This window comes from Semicossyphus pulcher, unplaced genomic scaffold (genome assembly GCF_022749685.1).
Source record: "Semicossyphus pulcher isolate SPU_LCO1_2020_fin unplaced genomic scaffold, fSemPul1.0.p SCAF_2, whole genome shotgun sequence".
Taxonomy (NCBI): Eukaryota; Metazoa; Chordata; class Actinopteri; order Labriformes; family Labridae; genus Semicossyphus; species Semicossyphus pulcher.
This window is the reverse complement of record NW_027211693.1, coordinates 17,840,933-17,858,190: the sequence shown is the minus strand read 5'-3', so window position 1 is coordinate 17,858,190 and position 17,258 is coordinate 17,840,933. Positions and strand designations below refer to the sequence as shown.

At 41.7% G+C, this 17,258-nt stretch overlaps 1 protein-coding gene across 1 annotated transcript; it reads right to left on the bottom strand.

The window, feature by feature from the left end:
* Positions 1-681: 681 nt before the first annotated feature.
* ehd1a (EH-domain containing 1a) lies at positions 682-14,447 on the bottom strand. The gene is made up of 6 exons (XM_069669769.1): positions 13,705-14,447; positions 9,274-9,371; positions 3,777-4,018; positions 3,038-3,208; positions 2,115-2,279; positions 682-1,794 (listed from the first exon to the last, which is right to left on the bottom strand). The coding sequence occupies exons 1-6, from the start codon at positions 14,091-14,093 to the stop codon at positions 1,261-1,263; spliced, it is 1,599 nt and encodes a 532-aa protein (XP_069525870.1). The 5' UTR covers positions 14,094-14,447; the 3' UTR covers positions 682-1,260.
* Positions 14,448-17,258: the final 2,811 nt, after the last annotated feature.

The following is a 17,258-nucleotide window of genomic DNA, read 5'->3' as shown; positions in this document are numbered from 1 at the left end:
TATTTAGCTCCATGGCTCTAGTGGGAGTTGTTTGTGTTCAAATACACTGCCGAACATCAAGGTACATTTGATTTACATTTCAGTTTCTAACGACTATATCCTATTTGAATGATGCAAACAGACCTCAGAGCAGGTTAGACTTCTTCAGGTTATACAACATTTTAGGGTGTGAATGTAAAGTCAAGTAATGAGCAGCCGACTTTTGTCAGACCTCAATGTGATTTTAATAAAGTCAAAGCTTCCAGTCTTTCTGTTAATGATTTGTGCTCGCCTGGTAGGGCTCAGTTCCTAGCCTTGCAGATTGTCTCCATGTGTTCTTGAAGAACTCGTAAGAATGTCACCAGTGTTTGCCTTCACCACTGTTTTTTATTTGCCCTCAAAAATATGCGACTTGTTTCATGGTCAAATGGCCTTATATGTCCTCTGGCAGTGCAGGCAATGCATTTCTCTGTCCTACAGGGGGCAGTGCACTGCATTGAAACGATCAAATAAGGGCATTTCAAAATAAAACACATCCTGGATGACCTCACAGTCCTTGACTTGACCCTCAATTACTAAAGGCTGCAAATCGAAAACACAACACTATGATTCAAGTTTCATTGTTGGCTCTTCCAGTGGGGCTTTCTTTTCCAAATCAAGCATGTGATGAACTCAAAACAAAAGTCCACATAACCACGAGTCTGATGGTACACTTTTCCTTTTTATTTATCTGGCAAAATAATAAAAAGGGAAGCATTTGGAAAGAGTCAAAGTTAACAGTCAGGAAATACAAAAATAGAGATAAAACAATTCTAACAGCTGTTTTGATTTATTTCCTCTTTTTCTCTCCAAATGGAAAAAACTATATTTCTTTGGATCAACATATAATAATAATAATAATATGGATTGTGTACTTATAAGATATCTTTTACACAGGATTCACAAATCCATCTTCAGCCTCCTCATGCGACCTCCGACTGCCATCAGTTCATGATCCAGTAATGTCCTTTCTTCTGTTTGCAAATCAGCCCCCTCCCCCCTTCCCTCCATTTATTCCTAATAGATATCTAAACACTATCCCCTCTCTCTCACCTCCCTCTGAAACCCCCCAGTCTCTCTCTGGTGAAAAGATCACAGCAAAAACTCCTCGCCATTCCAGGACGCCTGAAGACTCGCAGCTTGATGGAGGATGATGCTGCTCATGCTTGTGGTTGGACTTTTGTCTGGAGAGTCCTAAACATGGTGCAAAGCGTTGACATGGCTGTTCCTCCCCCTCCTCCTCTAGGCCTCCAGGACTATATCGCGTTTGGACGGAGGCACCAGGTGTTCGGGCAGTGAAGGCGGCAGCTCGTGGCCCTCCAGCTTCACCTTGATCAGGTGGTTGGCCAGGGCGAACTCCTCATCGTCAAGGAGGCCATCTTTATCCACGTCTGCTAGCTTCCAGATTTTCCCCAGGACCGTGTTGGGCAGTTTGGACTTCAGCATCTCCTTCTTGGCTGCTGCTCCCGACACTTTGCCATTGATGGGTGAGAGGGTGTAGAAGATCTCATCATATGTAGGCTTGTCGCGACCCACCACCCACTCCAGCTCGTCGATGCCTTCGCTGGCGCCCTCTCCATAGCCGTGACCGAAGGGTCCGTTCATGGTTCCCTCAAAGGCTCCACCCTTTACGGTCTGGCTGGGCATGGAGGCCTCTTCCTGCCGCACCAAGGCCATGAGACGGGCGATGTCGTTGGCGAGCATGTCCTCCACCGTCTCCAGCAGCTTGGGCTTCAGCGCCGCAAACTTAGAGAAGTCCTGGCCGTTCAGCAGCTCCTGAAGGGATGGAAGGTTAAGAGAAAACAGGAATTGGAGATAGAAATAGATCAGTCTTCAGTGGCTACCAATGGGAGCAGCATACAAGAAGCAGGATTTCCTGACAAACCAGGAAAAATAAATCTCATCCCCGTCCTGTCCCATCCTGGAGGGCAAGGGCAGGAAAGAAGGGTAAAGATGTGAAGAGAGTAAAGGTTGGAAGGTCATTCTACTTTGAACCCAGTTTGTTTTTATCAATTTATATAACAGGCCAGAAATAGAGCCAGGGACCTCATTTCATTAATTATGTTGCTTTAGATTTATCTTTTGTTTTATCTCACCTGCATCTTGGCGAGGTTGGGAAAGTCTCCAGGTGAGATCTGGTGCTCCTTCTCGATCCTGTGGTAGGTCTCTCCAAGGTTGGCTATCAGCTCCTTCTTCTTGGAATCTTTTCCAAACACACTCGGCATGTCCTTTTTCAGAGAGCTGATGATGTAGGCTTGCACCTGGACACAAAAAAACAAATGGAATATGACTGAACTGCACTTTTGGAGTTGGATTTCAATTTCATTGAGCTTATCAAAGTGTGTATGGTGTCTGGAGGAGATTTTTTTTAGTTGGGAATTTTCTGGTAGCAGAACAAAGAATGATTGTTGCAATTTACAAGTTAACAGGTTTGTAACACGGCGATTATCTTATGACATACTATTGTTCTCACTTCTGCCTTTGGGTTAATTAAGAAACAGTTACATTTAAAAAATAACTTGTTTGTGTAATCGCCATCTTGTGAGGCTGGAGGAGCAGATAGTGGTAAGAATGAGGAAGTAAGAGCAAAAAAAAAGCTGTTTATGCAGCTTCTAATGAGGTGTTATGTTAGCCTCTCTAGCAGTGTGGCTCAAGCGATGGCAGATACAGTCTGTCAGTGAGTCTGACACATACATCTAAAAACTATTAGCTGGATTGCCTTGAACATTTGTACAGTCATTCATGGTCACTAGAGAAAGACTTACTGACTTTGGTGATCCTTTGACTTTTTCTTTTAGTGCAACCATAATATTCACCATGAATGTTTGAGTGAACTGTCTTACAAATATTGAATGTAATGTCACGAGATGTGGTTAAGACAGTCATGTCACACCAAAATGTACATTTGTCATTGACTTAGTTTTTTGACCAAATATGTGTAAAATGAATTACATTTTGCTCGTAGCAGCTCATGGAGCTGCCAGGACGGCTATGGTCTCATAATCTTGTTAATACTAACCTTTGCAAGGCGTGCTCGTTTGATGAGGTCATTAAGTTTGCGTAGTGCTGCATTACGCGGCAACGATTGGATGTCCAAAAACAGGTCCTGTTCCTCTGCCTCAAACAACTTCCTGTTGTCGGGGACTAACAGGGGCTGGGCCCAGAATGACCCGATGTACACGCGCACCACCTGGAATAAAAAGTTTGCACAAGTTAACCTCCACTAATCTCCACCATCCATCAGGTTCCACTTTACTGCCCACACCCACACGAAAGGGAAATTACCAGGTCACAAACACGACACTGAAACCTGGCTCACACTCAAGCCAGGTTTCAACACATTTGTACATTTAAATTCTCAAAATAGAAATGCAGGATGTGTAGCAGGACCGAAGTTTACAGTGAAGCAACAATAAAAATTTTAGTGTAGATCTCTTCTGGGTTTCACATCCTGTAGAGGCGTCACAATAAAATGCACTCTCTAAGTCAATGAGTAATCCCCCACAAGATCCAAAGGTGTCTTTGGGATCGGTTTATGAATATAGCCCCGGATCAAACATTAACCAGAGAAATATCATAAAACAAACTGGGTCACATGATATCAAGTTACACATGAGGTTTGTGATGGGTGCGTTTTACATTCATTACATTTAGACGTATTCTTTTTGTAACAATGACAAACCGAGAATAATAGCTGGAATAATAAGATAGAAACATTGCATCCATTTAAATTGCAAAAGAACAAATGTGCATTTTACCTCGGGCGTGTTTATGATCTTTCCCAAAGACCACATCAGAGCTCCGTAAACCCTCATGAGCTGCTGAGTGCTGATCTGGTCCGCTTTGTTCAGAACCACGCGCATTTTGTCCTCGTGGTTCTTCAGAGCTCGGATCACCTCGGAAAACTCATCTGAGATGTCCAGCTTGTGGGCATCGAACAGGAGGATGATACGGTCCACTCGTTCTGCAAACCACTCCAGCACCGCGGCAAAGTCGTAACCTGGGGACAAAAAAAACTTTTGATGTTAATATTTTCCAGTAATTCAAGTCCCAGTGGCGTTTTGAAGCCAATACTGAAATTATATATTCAGCAGTTCTCTTCACAAAATATTCTGCCAGTAAATGTTTCAATAATGGCTTTCCTAATCAGTTAACTATAACTATTACTATTGCACGGTGTTTGCCGATATCTTGGGCCAATACTCAGCAGTTTTGAACTTATAAGTATTATGTAAGATCCCTTATTGTGGAGTTTGATGGAGTCCTCATATTCAGCCTTGATGGTTTGGTAATCAGCTAAATGAGATTACAATTCAGAGCTGATTTAGTTTTTTCAAACTGTTACTGATAGAGTCATGATAAAGGTCAATCCTTATAAGAAGCTCATCCGGCTCGAAGGAGTTAACTTGGGCTAGATAGTAGCTCAGTCTGTAGGGACTTTGCTTGGGACGGTTCAAGTCCCGGTATGGACCAAGCGTGGAATTGGGCTGGTAGCTGGAGAGGTGCCAGTTCTAGATCTATCTAGGTGTCCTTGAGCAAGGCACCGAATCCCCCCTGCATCCCCCTCACTCTGACATCTCTCCATTAGTGCAAGTCCATGAAGTCCTGTTTGTGCATGTGTGTATTTTGGGCCTATGTTGTGTAGCATGTTTGTAAAAACAGAGTGAAAAAATACATTGAATTTCCCCTCTGGAATAAATAAAGTATCACTTCTTCTTCTGAGCTCTTATGGTGAATTGTTTGCGTTCAGGGTCTGATCAATTTCTGCCATGAAGTACCATTGAGATGTCGAATATCTAACTGTAAGTGTTGTTTTTTTCCACTTCTGTTGGCTTGAAAGCTTATGTGACATTTTGCAGAAGTACAGTGCTCACAGACAGTACACACGGCTTAGTGGTGTGGAGAAACACAAGAGTCCGACCTGACAAAGTGATCATTGGCTCCAATCGGTCAATAAATTGTTGTGTTGGAGCAGGTTTAATTGTTGGTTTCGCGTTCATATTCCAAGTCATGTTGATCCAATAATGTTTAGATAAGGGCTTTCAAGAGGCAGGGCTTTCTCCCCTGGTTACCTATTAACTAGCTTCACTGAGACAGCAGAGGGGCATATGAAGGTAAAGACAGTTTGAACCCTTTGGAAAAAAACTTTCAATCTAGGGAATGTAAATGTTGTCTGTAATATATCAGTTAAATGCCAGACAAACAACAAGCTTGTGGGTAGTGAAAGATAAAAAAGGAACTAAGAGAGCAAACATTAAAATGCCTTGAAAGGAAATACAATGTTCAGATAAAATGCTATGTTGTGTCAGTGACGACGATAACGCCAACCAGTTTCAGCTTGAACTGCAGACACATATCTGTGACTGCTGGACCACAGAAACTTGCTGTACTTTTCACTTCCTTTGGTTATTAGACAAACAGGGGACTCACTCAAATTACATAAAGCAGGCCTTTTTCCTGAACTTTCCTTTGCCTCGAGGAGCTAAGACGGGAGTGAGGAAGAGAGAATTATGGTTTTGATTAGTGTCTGTGTGTCATCTGATCAGAGAAGAATGCAGTTGCTCTAAAAGCTCATCTCGGCTGTCGCACAATCAGCGCCAGATCTGCTGCACATGCATTCCAACATTGCTGGCTTTTGTCTGCGTCTGAGCACATGTATACAAAAGAGAGACAGAGAGATACAGTCTATAGATGGCGAGTTAGAAAGATGAAATGGGAGACGGAGAAAATTGTAATAAAAAAAAAAAGAGAAAGCAAACGGGGGAGAGAGATAGAGGGTGAGTAAAAGTGAAAGTAAAACAGATATGTAATAAGAGATGTACTAGAGGACGAATGCAGGAAATCACCTACAGCTCAAAAGATTCTGTGTCTGTTTGTGTGCATGACGACAAGTGAAAGTAGAAGAGAATAAAAAGGGGATATTTAAACTCCAAGATCCCCGTGGGAGCAAGTAGAGGACATTTGCTCATTCCCTCTTAGGTCTGTTTTTAAAACACATGTCGGAGAATCAGAGGGAGAGACAGCTGCTCAAGCTTAGACATACTTTTAGCACATAGAATAAACAACTGCTATGTCTCTACCATATGCGCAGGCATGCAGGGATAAACCCACTCACTCATGACAAAATTGGACAGGCCTCAGTATTGGGTGTCAGTCATTGACAGAGAGCAGAGAAGTGGGAAGACCAGGCTCGAGAGTTATTTTGGAGTTTGGAAATCTAAAATTAGGTTATAATACATTAATATTTGGGATAATTAAAGGAATTGATTGACAATATGAAAGCTTAGCTGTAGCAAAAATGAAGCTACAGCTAGGCGCTGGTTAGCCTAGCCTAGCAATAAGACTTGCAATAGAGAGAACAGCTAGTGAACGGTGGCGAATCACTCATTAGGGGATATTAAACTACTGCGTGTGCCATAGGGAGGAACTTAGATCTCACGTGATCATATATGCTCCCACGTGATCTCAGGAAGCAGATGTTAAAACGACTGACTAAAATCTGCTGTGATAATGCTTTGCTAAAGTTATCCAGTTGTGTTAAGCCTTCTGCTTTTGTTTTCTTACTGCAAAGAACCAGAGGCGAGATTGTACCTGTTCGTTTTCTATCAACAGTCAATCTTGTTTTCTTTTGGACAGAGTCGGGCAAGCTGTGTCAGTGGTTTGCAGCTAAAGCTAAATAACCATCTCTGGCTGCAGCGTCATTTTAAGCCTTCAGACATGTCTCTTGTATCAGTTTTCTCATCGGTCAGCATAAACACAAAACTATTCTATTTTATCTTTGTCATTGTAATTTGCTGAATGGTGGAACGACCAAATTGGACATGCAAGTATTCATGTCAAATCATCAACAGTGACGATGGGAGAGACAGCAACCAGTTCTGCAAAATTCATAGTTTTTGTCAATTCATAGTTCACAAATGGAGAAGTACTGAGCCATACTTGCTGACTACATCAGAAATTAATTCCCAATCAAACTATTATGCAACGAAAAAGCTTGGCCTCCATGAAAGGACAACATAATATCATTGCTTCTGAATGAAATGCTCTTTTAGACGTGTAGTAGTGGATGGAGCCAGAGCGCTGAGTACTGACACATACACACACACACATGCCCGTCACACCTCAGCTGTACAATCCAATTCCTGTTTATATATGACACAGAGTTGTCTGGGCAGTACAGTATTGTATCTGTGTTTATATAGAAACAGTTAAGAGGATAATGTGTGTGTGTGTGTGTGTCTTCGAGAGTAAGAACGTAGAAGTATGTATGCATAGACACCAAACTGTCTGAAGTATGAGGCATCAGATTTCATCTGCTTCTCTTTTGCACAGGGTCACCTCGACATGCGTTGATTAAGTGGGTCTTTCCATTCACGCACACGCTTAATTTGCTTCTTATTATATTGTAGAGCTGCACAATTAATCGAATATTAATCCCGATCACCGTGTCGCCGTGCAGCGGCAGTTTAGAGTGAAACAACAGAGACCGGTCGGGACAAAAAAGTCAAATGTCTGGAACAGAAGACGAAACACTGGTCTCCAGAAACGACTCGTCATCGGTTGTTTGAACGTATTTCAGATTTAGGGCAAGAAAAAATAATATGCAAAGAGTGCATGAAACCTGTGTCTGCGCCTCAAAGCAACACAACTAACTTGTTCAAGCACCTGAAAAAACCCCACAAAGTGCAGGATGATGAGCGTATGAAGGCCAAGAGGAATAATGTCGCTTCTCCTTGTCCTTGTCCAGCGTCATGTCAGACATCCATAACAGTGACGCTGTACAGCCCGACAGCACGCAACTCCCAAAGACAGACTGAAATTACCAATAATGCACCAATATACTGTATCTGTGCACCAAATTCAGGTAAAGAAGCAAAATGGGACACGATTCGAAATGTATTTAATCTGTAATCGTGCGGGCCCTATTATATTGCACTCTTTATGCTTGAATGTTTACAGTTACTTGTTTGCCTTTTAAGTATTTCTTCAGCTTTTTCTTATCACGGCTGCCACTGACTCTAAGTGTCATTATCAGGAAATCTGATGATTTAATTGGTTGTTCGGCTGATCTTTTAAATGTCAAAACTTTTGTGTGCTTCCAACAGTCCCACAATCAAAGCTTACTTAAAACAGATGGAAGAGCAGCAAATACTTGAGCCAAAGAATAGCTCAACCAATGAAGGTTTGCAACTCGAAAAATGCCTTAAATGATAAGTCAATTACTTAAATAGTAGCTGATTCATTTTCTGTTGACTGGCTGTAACATAAGTAGTATTTTTTAATATTTTTTCCTCTCTTCCTTCCTGCGGTCTTGTGGGCAAATTTACTAAATGTGTATCAACTCTTTGTGCAACACAAGCAGTGGTGGTGGTGGTGGTGGTGGTGGTGGTGGTGGGAGGAGGTCTTGGGAAACACTCTTGCTATGTTTGCCATTTTACTCCACATCCTTTCCCTAGAGTACACAAAAACTCTTCTGCGTGTATGTGCACTTCCTCTTAAAGAGGCTCAAATCAGGTAGAAAAAACAGAAGCTATGTTCAGCTGCACTGTTATCATCTGGCTCTGTTTTGTAGGATCATCAAAAAATATAAGCAAAGCTGCATATGAGGCAAATCTGAAGTGACCCTGTAGGTCGCAAAAAACACATTGACTGGATAAAAATGTAATTGATTTATTTCCACAGAGCACAGGGAAATGACTCAGATATAAAGTGATAAATGCTACATAGAGGAAATGTTTTCACTTGCTGATGTTAATTTAGTCTTAAGCTAGCTAGCGGCTAAACTGAAATAAGCGCGAGAGAGAGAGAGAGAGAGAAAAGCAGAAGGATGTGAAAGAGAGGGGTGCTTCAGAAAACTACAGGTAAAGAAACAGGAAATGAACTTGAAAGTGTTTTGAGCCTCCATCATGTTACTGTCAAGCTGAGAAGGCCTCTATCAGATTCACATGACCTGTTAATCTAGGTTCTGGCCTGAGGGCGTTAAGAGTTAAATACAGGTTTGACTGCAAGCCGGGCTGCTGGAGTTGACTTAGTGAGACACATGCCAAACATAAATACCAGAGAGAGACTGAGGGAAGTGTATGTAGGTTAAGCATGCTTCCTGTCATATTTGAACTTGTGACTCATTTTGCATGTGCAAGGGGATCGCGGTTTAGTTTCTGAGCATAAAGTGTGTTGCTCTGTTAAACATAAGTAGCACAAGTGAGTATATGAGTGTGAGAGTGGGTAAAGTGTGACTGTTTACGTCAGACAGACCTCTGCTTATCCTCTGCTTCTCCCCGGACAGGATTCCAGGAGTATCGATGATACTGATGCTCTCCAGGACGGGGTTCGGCATCTGGGCACACATGAACCTGCCAAGAAAATACGGGGATAAGAGATGGGAAAGTACAGAGAACAGAGGGGGGTAAAAGAGAAAGAAAGAGAAAGAAAGAGAAAGAGGATCAAGAGCATGAGGAATAGGGGCAAGGGGGGGGTGGGAGTGACGCAAAAAACAGTCGGTCAACAGTGTTTATACATAAGCTTGGCATTAAACAGACATTATTCTTGAGCTTTTAGTTACAACCTTCAGGGTATCATGCACAAACATTAGTGAAATACCCTACACAGCTTAAGCACAAGGCCGCAACTGGTGGGAAAGAGACATTTAGCTTCAGGGTGCTTCCACTTCCCTATATCAGAAGTTTTTTTTGTCTGCACAGAAGAAAAAAGATATTTACTTTACTATCACATAAGAAAAACTGATGTGAATAACTGATCCATCTAAATAGCTGCTATTCTCTGATGGTTTCAACATTAGTTAAGTGTTTAGTGAGACTACATGAGTCAGATTTTCCCAACAATGTGTGTGAGTGCGGGATGAGGGTACTTGTGGGAGGGCCCCACTGATGAAGGAATGTTAGGGAAATACTTTTTAAGTTATGAATAGTAGGCCTGAATCACTCCCAGTGAAACATAATTCACTGCACAATGATCGCCTCAAAGCTCAGACACTCACACAAACACAGACAGATGTATACAGAGTGAGAGGATGAGTGGTTTTGCATAAACCCACGGTGTCCCACTCAGGACAAAGAAGGGGATTGTTAAGTAACCCCAAAGCTCAGAGTACTGCTCCTCACTCTGCTGCCTTTTCACTCAATCTGAACCGATACTCACAACATGAGCTCAGAGGCACCGGGTCATAAGACAGGGAGAACCACGCTTTCACATTCCTGCTGTAACCACACTGAGGGCAGACACACACACACACACACACACACACACACACACACACGCACACCACAAACCCTAACAGAGATCCCATACCACACGCAGGGAGGAAAAAGGAAAAATTTAAGGACAATGAACAAGTCAAAGGAATATGAGAGAGCGGCCCCTTGCACAGACCCTATGCACGCTATTACATTACAATAATAGTGACAGTCAACGATAACAAACATGCAGATTTTTCCATTCCCTCTGATGGTGTAGGATATCCAGTTGGAATTTTGGCACAGGTTTCCATTTAACTATCCATCCCTACATTTTCCACACATAGCTCATAGGAAAAAATGCGCCATTGACTTCTGAATTCTTAGAAACAGAAGACCCTACCAGGCACAGGGGGCCCCAGGAGCCTAGAGCTATCTGAGATCCTCCGCTGTTTGACTATGTCTCGAGACAGTGAGAAACCCATCCGCTCTGTGTAGCTGCAGCTCTGGCACGAAGGCCTGGGTTAGTATCCCACATCCGACCTCTCATGTGATTGGAAGTCTGACTCAAGCTCATGGAAGAAGGTCTTCCTCTCTTGCCCCACCTCTTGACCTATAACCTTCTTTCCCATCGTAACCTCAACTTCCCGAAGAGAAGAGGAAACAGGGCTAGCGCTGGGGATGTGGACTGGGAGGTCACAAATGTGTCACTTTTCTGTGGTTGCTTCCTGTAAATTCTTGCCTTGTATGTGAGTGGGTGTGTGAATAAATTATTAATGTATTAAATATATCTACACACCTGTCCCATGCTCCCCTGTATTTGTTTGTTCTGTGTGGGCTGCCTGTAGGGCTGTAGATGTGTCAGTCCCTATCTCAGTAAAGTGCAGTGTCAGTGTCAGTGTCCTGGAATAACAGGCCAGGAGCAGGACAGTGCAGGCCAGAGTGGGCCAGTGCGGAACTTACACTTTGCTGACTCTGGTTTTACTGACTAATGGCTTTAAGAGAGCACAAACACACTGTGGCCCTCTGACTGCTGAGGCTGTTAACTAACAGAGAAAAAGAGCTCAAAGATATGCAGGTTTGTCTGGAAGAGAAAGAAAGTATTAAGTTACTTTTAGTAATGGAAAATGTGTCACGCTACTAGAAGAGACCGACCATCACTTTTCGATGCCAACTATAGTTGTGAGGATCCCATGACTGATTTCTGTTTACTCCCTTCATAAATAACTGATTACACTGAGAGTGAATTTCTATGGGTGGTAGTTAAAGGCTAATCCACAGGTTGAATGACTATGGTTAAAGAGCTACATAACAGGACCTTGTGCACTTTTCTGACATGGTGTTGTCTACTCCATCTATAAATCTGTCAGTGAATAATCTGATTCTTGATATCTCCCGCCGATAAGCAAAAACACATTCAACCAACCAAAAGCCGCTCCAAATACTTTTGGCCTCCTGAGAGGAAAGTTGAAAACTGGCCCAGTTTGAGCCAAAAACAGTCCAGCTCGAAATGTTTGTCTGGATCTGGTTCTAGACAGACATTTTATCAACTGTGGGCCTGCTGCGGGCTATGTGCCATAAGAAATGATTAAATACGTATCTGGCGTACACATACACTGAGCTGTTCAAACAGGTCATGCACCTGCTTTTGTCATAAACACATTTTGTTATGTATAATCATGAGAGCTTTCCAAAAGCTTGAGAACCACAACTCACATGATGCAGCAAGCTTGTGTCCAACAGTTTGACAAATGATGCTACGATGGACAATAGCCTTTGTTTTTACACAATCTTATCTGGTTTCCCCTCAAGTCTGTAAGAAACTCCAGAGAGGTGACTGGTGGTCTATGAAGTGTGATACCCCCAACCTTTTTAAAGTGAAGAAGAAGAAATTAATGACTTCACTTGTGCTGTTTGGCCAAAACTTACACTCATGAAAGATAAGGCAAACACTCAGCGTAATTGAGGGAGGGGGATATCAGCGCATGATAGGAAATAAGGCCTAACCGAGGAAATGTCTACTTGAGTGTTATTATTATAAGGCCACACTGTTTACCTAATAATCTGAAGCTAATATCAGATTAAGTCCAGGATAAGTAAGTAATTTGTGTGTTATTTGTCTGTCTGCTTGGCTAGTATTGCTGCAGGGTGACACCACACTGGCTCCTGGGGAGAGAGGGGATATACCCACATCCTCTACAGGAAGTTACACCATCAACAATTGGATGTTAGCCATCTGATGTCATCACAAATCCACACACAATAGATTGGATTAAGATGTTCTAGCTTTCACCAGGCGTCATCATGCTGGCTCTGACTAACAGCACCTTGCTAGGGCAGAATCACTTCCCAGGCTGACTTAGTTACAGAGAAAGTCGTTTCATATGCTCAGTGAATATGAACCTTACGAAAGTCCTCATTAACTCTCTCCTAGTTTAAAAGCAAGCACCCCATCACCAACCACGTTTTCACTCAGTTCAGCTTCTCTGTTTCACTTTCTCTTCTGCTTGTCTTTGCTGTTGCTGCTTTTGTCAGGTGTTTGCCCCACCTGAGCAATACTCCTGACTCACTTGAGTTTTTCCATGACACCTAAGAGACTCTGAATGATTCATAAAACTTTAGGAAGTGCTTTGAAAGTTTCCTGTGAGTGAGCTGTGAGTTGAACGTCTTGACTTTAACCTGCTGACTCATTAAAACAAACCTACAAGAGACACCAAAACCTTTAACCCTTTGTGATAAGACTTCACCGGGCCTACTCAAAGGTAGTGAAGACAGGGAGTGGGCCCTGTCGGCTTCTACTGATGAAGTAACACTTATATGACCAGGGGGTACAAAAATTATGGCACCGACATCTGAGGACAGGACAAGGTCAGCTTGTTGCCTAGCTACATCACATACAACTGTTCTACAGTCAAGAGGCCTCGTTTTAATGTTGGAACAAAGCGATCAGTCGCCAGTGACTCTGCCAGGTGCTTTGAGGTAAAAGTGCCAGAAAAAGGGCAAGGCACAGTGTCAACTGGCAGGACTTGATCCAGAGTAAGGGAACTTCAATGGGATAAGGTATTGGAAAGCACCTTGCTTTACAGAATACAGAGTGGCTCTCCCACCTACCTATTGACACTAAACACCCGCATTCTCTCAGCATGATGAAAGGGGAGAAACTCTCACACACACTTGGCTCTGAGACAGCTGGGAGTATTGTGCAAGCATACTGTGAGTTTACCTAGAGTTGGGTACGTGCAAGGACATGTAGAGAGGGCATTTAAATCAGAGGGTGATGTGTTGTTATAACACGTTTCTTATCACTCAGCTGTATATCCTAATGATATTTCGAGACAAGCATGACATCCATTTGGCATACATTTCATTCACACATTAATGAATAACTGTAGGGCACTTATGGCTAACTTAATATAATCCTAGGTAATACATTTTTCACATTGCTCAGGGTAAGCTCTTCTAATGAGGTCCGAGGACTTGGCACTGGCTTTACCTGTTGAGGAACGCGTTGCCAAAGGCGTTCAGTTTGCGGAAGGGCTTCTTGGGGTCGACGACCAGCGCATTACCCGGTATCACACCGTCCTGTTCGCCGTGCATCACCGCGATGAAAGAGTCCGTGGTCGGCTCAGGGCCAATCCGCATTCCGGGAAAGTCCTGCTCCATGAGATGCCTGATGAAAGTGGTCTTCCCGGTGGAGTACTGACCCACCAAGAGGACCATGGGCTTGTTGTCGAAGTCGGCATCTTCGAGAGCAGGGGAGTGGAAGTCGTGGAATCGATACGTGTCCTCCAGCGGAAACAGTTTGGTCCGGTAAAGTCGCCGCAGCCCCTCCGACACGTTCTGAAACAGCTCGGGGTCCTTCTTCAAGTTTTTTCTGAACATGGTGACTGATTTGGGGACACAGGTGTGTCAGTCTCCCTTTGAATAATGATCTAGTTTAGAGGTGTGGATCTCTCACACCGTCAAGAGAGTAGCTGCCGGCTGGAATGAAGCAACGGCTGGGCGAGGTCTTGGAAGTTTTTGTCCCCACCCTCCTCTTCGCTAGCTAGCCACACACGGCGAGTCAGTCATTCAGGGAGGACTCCCTCTTCAGCTGACGTCGGCTAACGAAAATCAGCTACAGCTGCAATCCACCACAAATATTTCGCTTTCGAGAGCGTAATATCTTCTAGCTTTAATATCGAACAACTGCAAATGTAAAACTCCTATTTGCGGTTGGTTGGTTGGCTAACTAGCTTAGCAACCGGCTGTCAGTTGGGGAACCCCACCAAAGAAGGCTGACACGCGGATACCGGAAAAGTTACACACATCTTTCAAATTAAAAGTCTGTCAGTTGCTGCTATACAGTTTATAGAAGAATAAACTTTTTATATGCCGTATATTTTTAAAATCTAAATTTACAATTGTTCAGTAATGTCTTTAATGTAATGTATGTAATGTCATTCCTCACACGAAAGGAGCCTCAATGTTACATTTATTTTTAGCTTTGTTTTAATGTTAAACAGTAACTAGTTTTTTGTTTTATTTTATGTTGTAATCAATTGGAGATGTGTATTTTTTATTTTACGATTGAGCTTCAGTAAACTATATATTCTGACTGCCTTTACTTTTTTGTTTTTGTTTTCTGCGTATCAAAAGAATAGCACACATGCATTGACCTCTTACTATAGGAGCAAAATGATCATGTATTTATCTTCATGTATTCTTACCCACATCCTCTCACATATAGGTCTGTGTACACAGGAATTGAAACCTGTATGTTATGGGACCGCTATCGTATCAAGTTGCTTTTTAAGTTCATTTCTGAAAAACTATTGGATAATCAAATTATAACTTTAATTTAATTTACAGCAGAAAGACTTAACTTTAATACAAGACTTATCATTAATACAAAATTATGTGGTTCGAATTTTAACTTGCTGTATCCACACACACACACACACACACACACACACACACACACACACACACACAGTGATACTTACTCTTATTTTCAGTTTCACATTACATCAACCTTCCTGTAAATGTTGATCAGTTACTGTAAGAGTTGTCTCACATGAATATAAAATACTGTGTGTTTGCCAAATTTCTGATTATTCTGTATTTGACAATGAAATGACAATGACATGGCTCTTTCTCCTTTTCACACACAGACACAAACACACACTAAAGTGAGAAATATTATATTTGTTTTTTCTGTACTAACAGCACAACAAAATGAAGAATTAGAAAGAGAATCAGACTTAAGGGATTTATTTCGGTTTATTGAAAAAAGCAGCCTGCACAGAAATACGGATAAAAATATCACAGAATGGAGAAACACAAAAATACAAGTTGTTACCGTACACAGCCCATTAACTGTGAGTAAAGTGTGAACTGTGAACATTAAGTGTGAACTGTAAGTCACAGAGTAACCAAGAAGCCTTTCGTTGACAAGAGGTGTCCCTCCACAGATAACAGCAGCTCCACTGGAAGCCAGAGATTTTCCATATGGAGATGCTGTTACAGCTGGTGAGACCCGTAGAAATAGCACAGCTGACAGTCGGTGCAGTTCATGAGAAAGTGGTGTTTTTGGGATTCACTTAACCAAATTATTGGTTGTACAGTTTTCTGCTGACACCTACCAGTCAGGGAGACAAATACATGGAGGATACTGCAAGTGGTACAGAGGTCACAATCACAGGATTATTGTTACATTACCCTTAAACTCAAAACACAACAATGGTTCAAAGATAAGAATTTCATAATGTTTTATATTGGAACTTCATGACGACAGTGTGACAAAAGTTGAACATGAAATAATGCTGCCCTCTTCTGGTTTGCCTCACCAACTACATGAAAACAAATCATTTACTTCATCTCTTTTTATTTAGCTGTCATGTGACTATACCACATTCACCTAATAAAAAGATAGTAAGATGTCATCCACCCATACCCTTTGATCTTTTAAACTGCCATTTTACAATTATGACACTAATAAAATCAGGGTCATTCACTCAATCTAAGCGTGCTAGAGGTCAGCAGGGAGTGCCATCCAAGGAAATGAATTTGAGCTTTTAGTCTATTAAAATTAATCTTTTACATGAAGGCATTGATATGGCTTTGAACATGCATCATTTCCTCGTGTACACCTCCTCACCTTAGTTTCCCAGAACCTCTCTTAACTTATCCCTTCTGAGCTTTGACCCTTAACCCTGTCATTCTGTAAAAAAACAAAGCCATAAAGCAATTTAAGGGTAGATTAAAGAGACCTTCACCCCTATTGTCTTCTTTGACTTTGCCCCACAGAGCAATATTTTTTATAATCGGTAATTCAACTGTGAAAGGGTTTATCAGAGAATCTGTGAATCTCAGCATGAACATCAAATCTGGAAAGAAAAGATGGTCTCCATTGTAACTATACAATTTAAAAAAATAATATCTTATTGTAAACAAGACTTTTTGATACAGAATTGATACTGTAAGTCCTCAGCTTCACTCCTGCCCTATTGACAGGAGTTATATACATTTTTGAGTCAAATCTACAAAAGCTACTTTTTATTTTTCAGCCAAATTTAAGATTAACATTGAAACAGATATTATACTTTATGGACAGTTTTAAAATGAACAAACTGAAATGAAATATTGAAAGCAAATTCCCGGCCCATTAACAATAATTCCATCAAGAGCTTAATTTAATTTTAATTTATTTCATGGATTTCCTGAATAGCTATTTGGGTCTTTCCTTGCAGCCCCTTAGTGCACTTAATGAGATGGCAAAATTGCTCAGAGGACGATCTATGATTGACTTTTGTCAAAGAAAACGAGTGCACCTTCAATGACTTTCTGCTCAAGATGATCGCAAAGTGTGTGTAGTTAACATTTAATCCAAACAGAATATAAAACATATTGGTGGAAATGCAGACTATAACTATCCTGCATATGTTTTTTTATAGCATATGAATTAATATAAAGAGATAAATGATGAAATAAATCAGATTCTTTGACTACTTTCAGTTAATTAGTCACATTGGAATGTAAAAAATTCATACTCACCAGGCAAATACA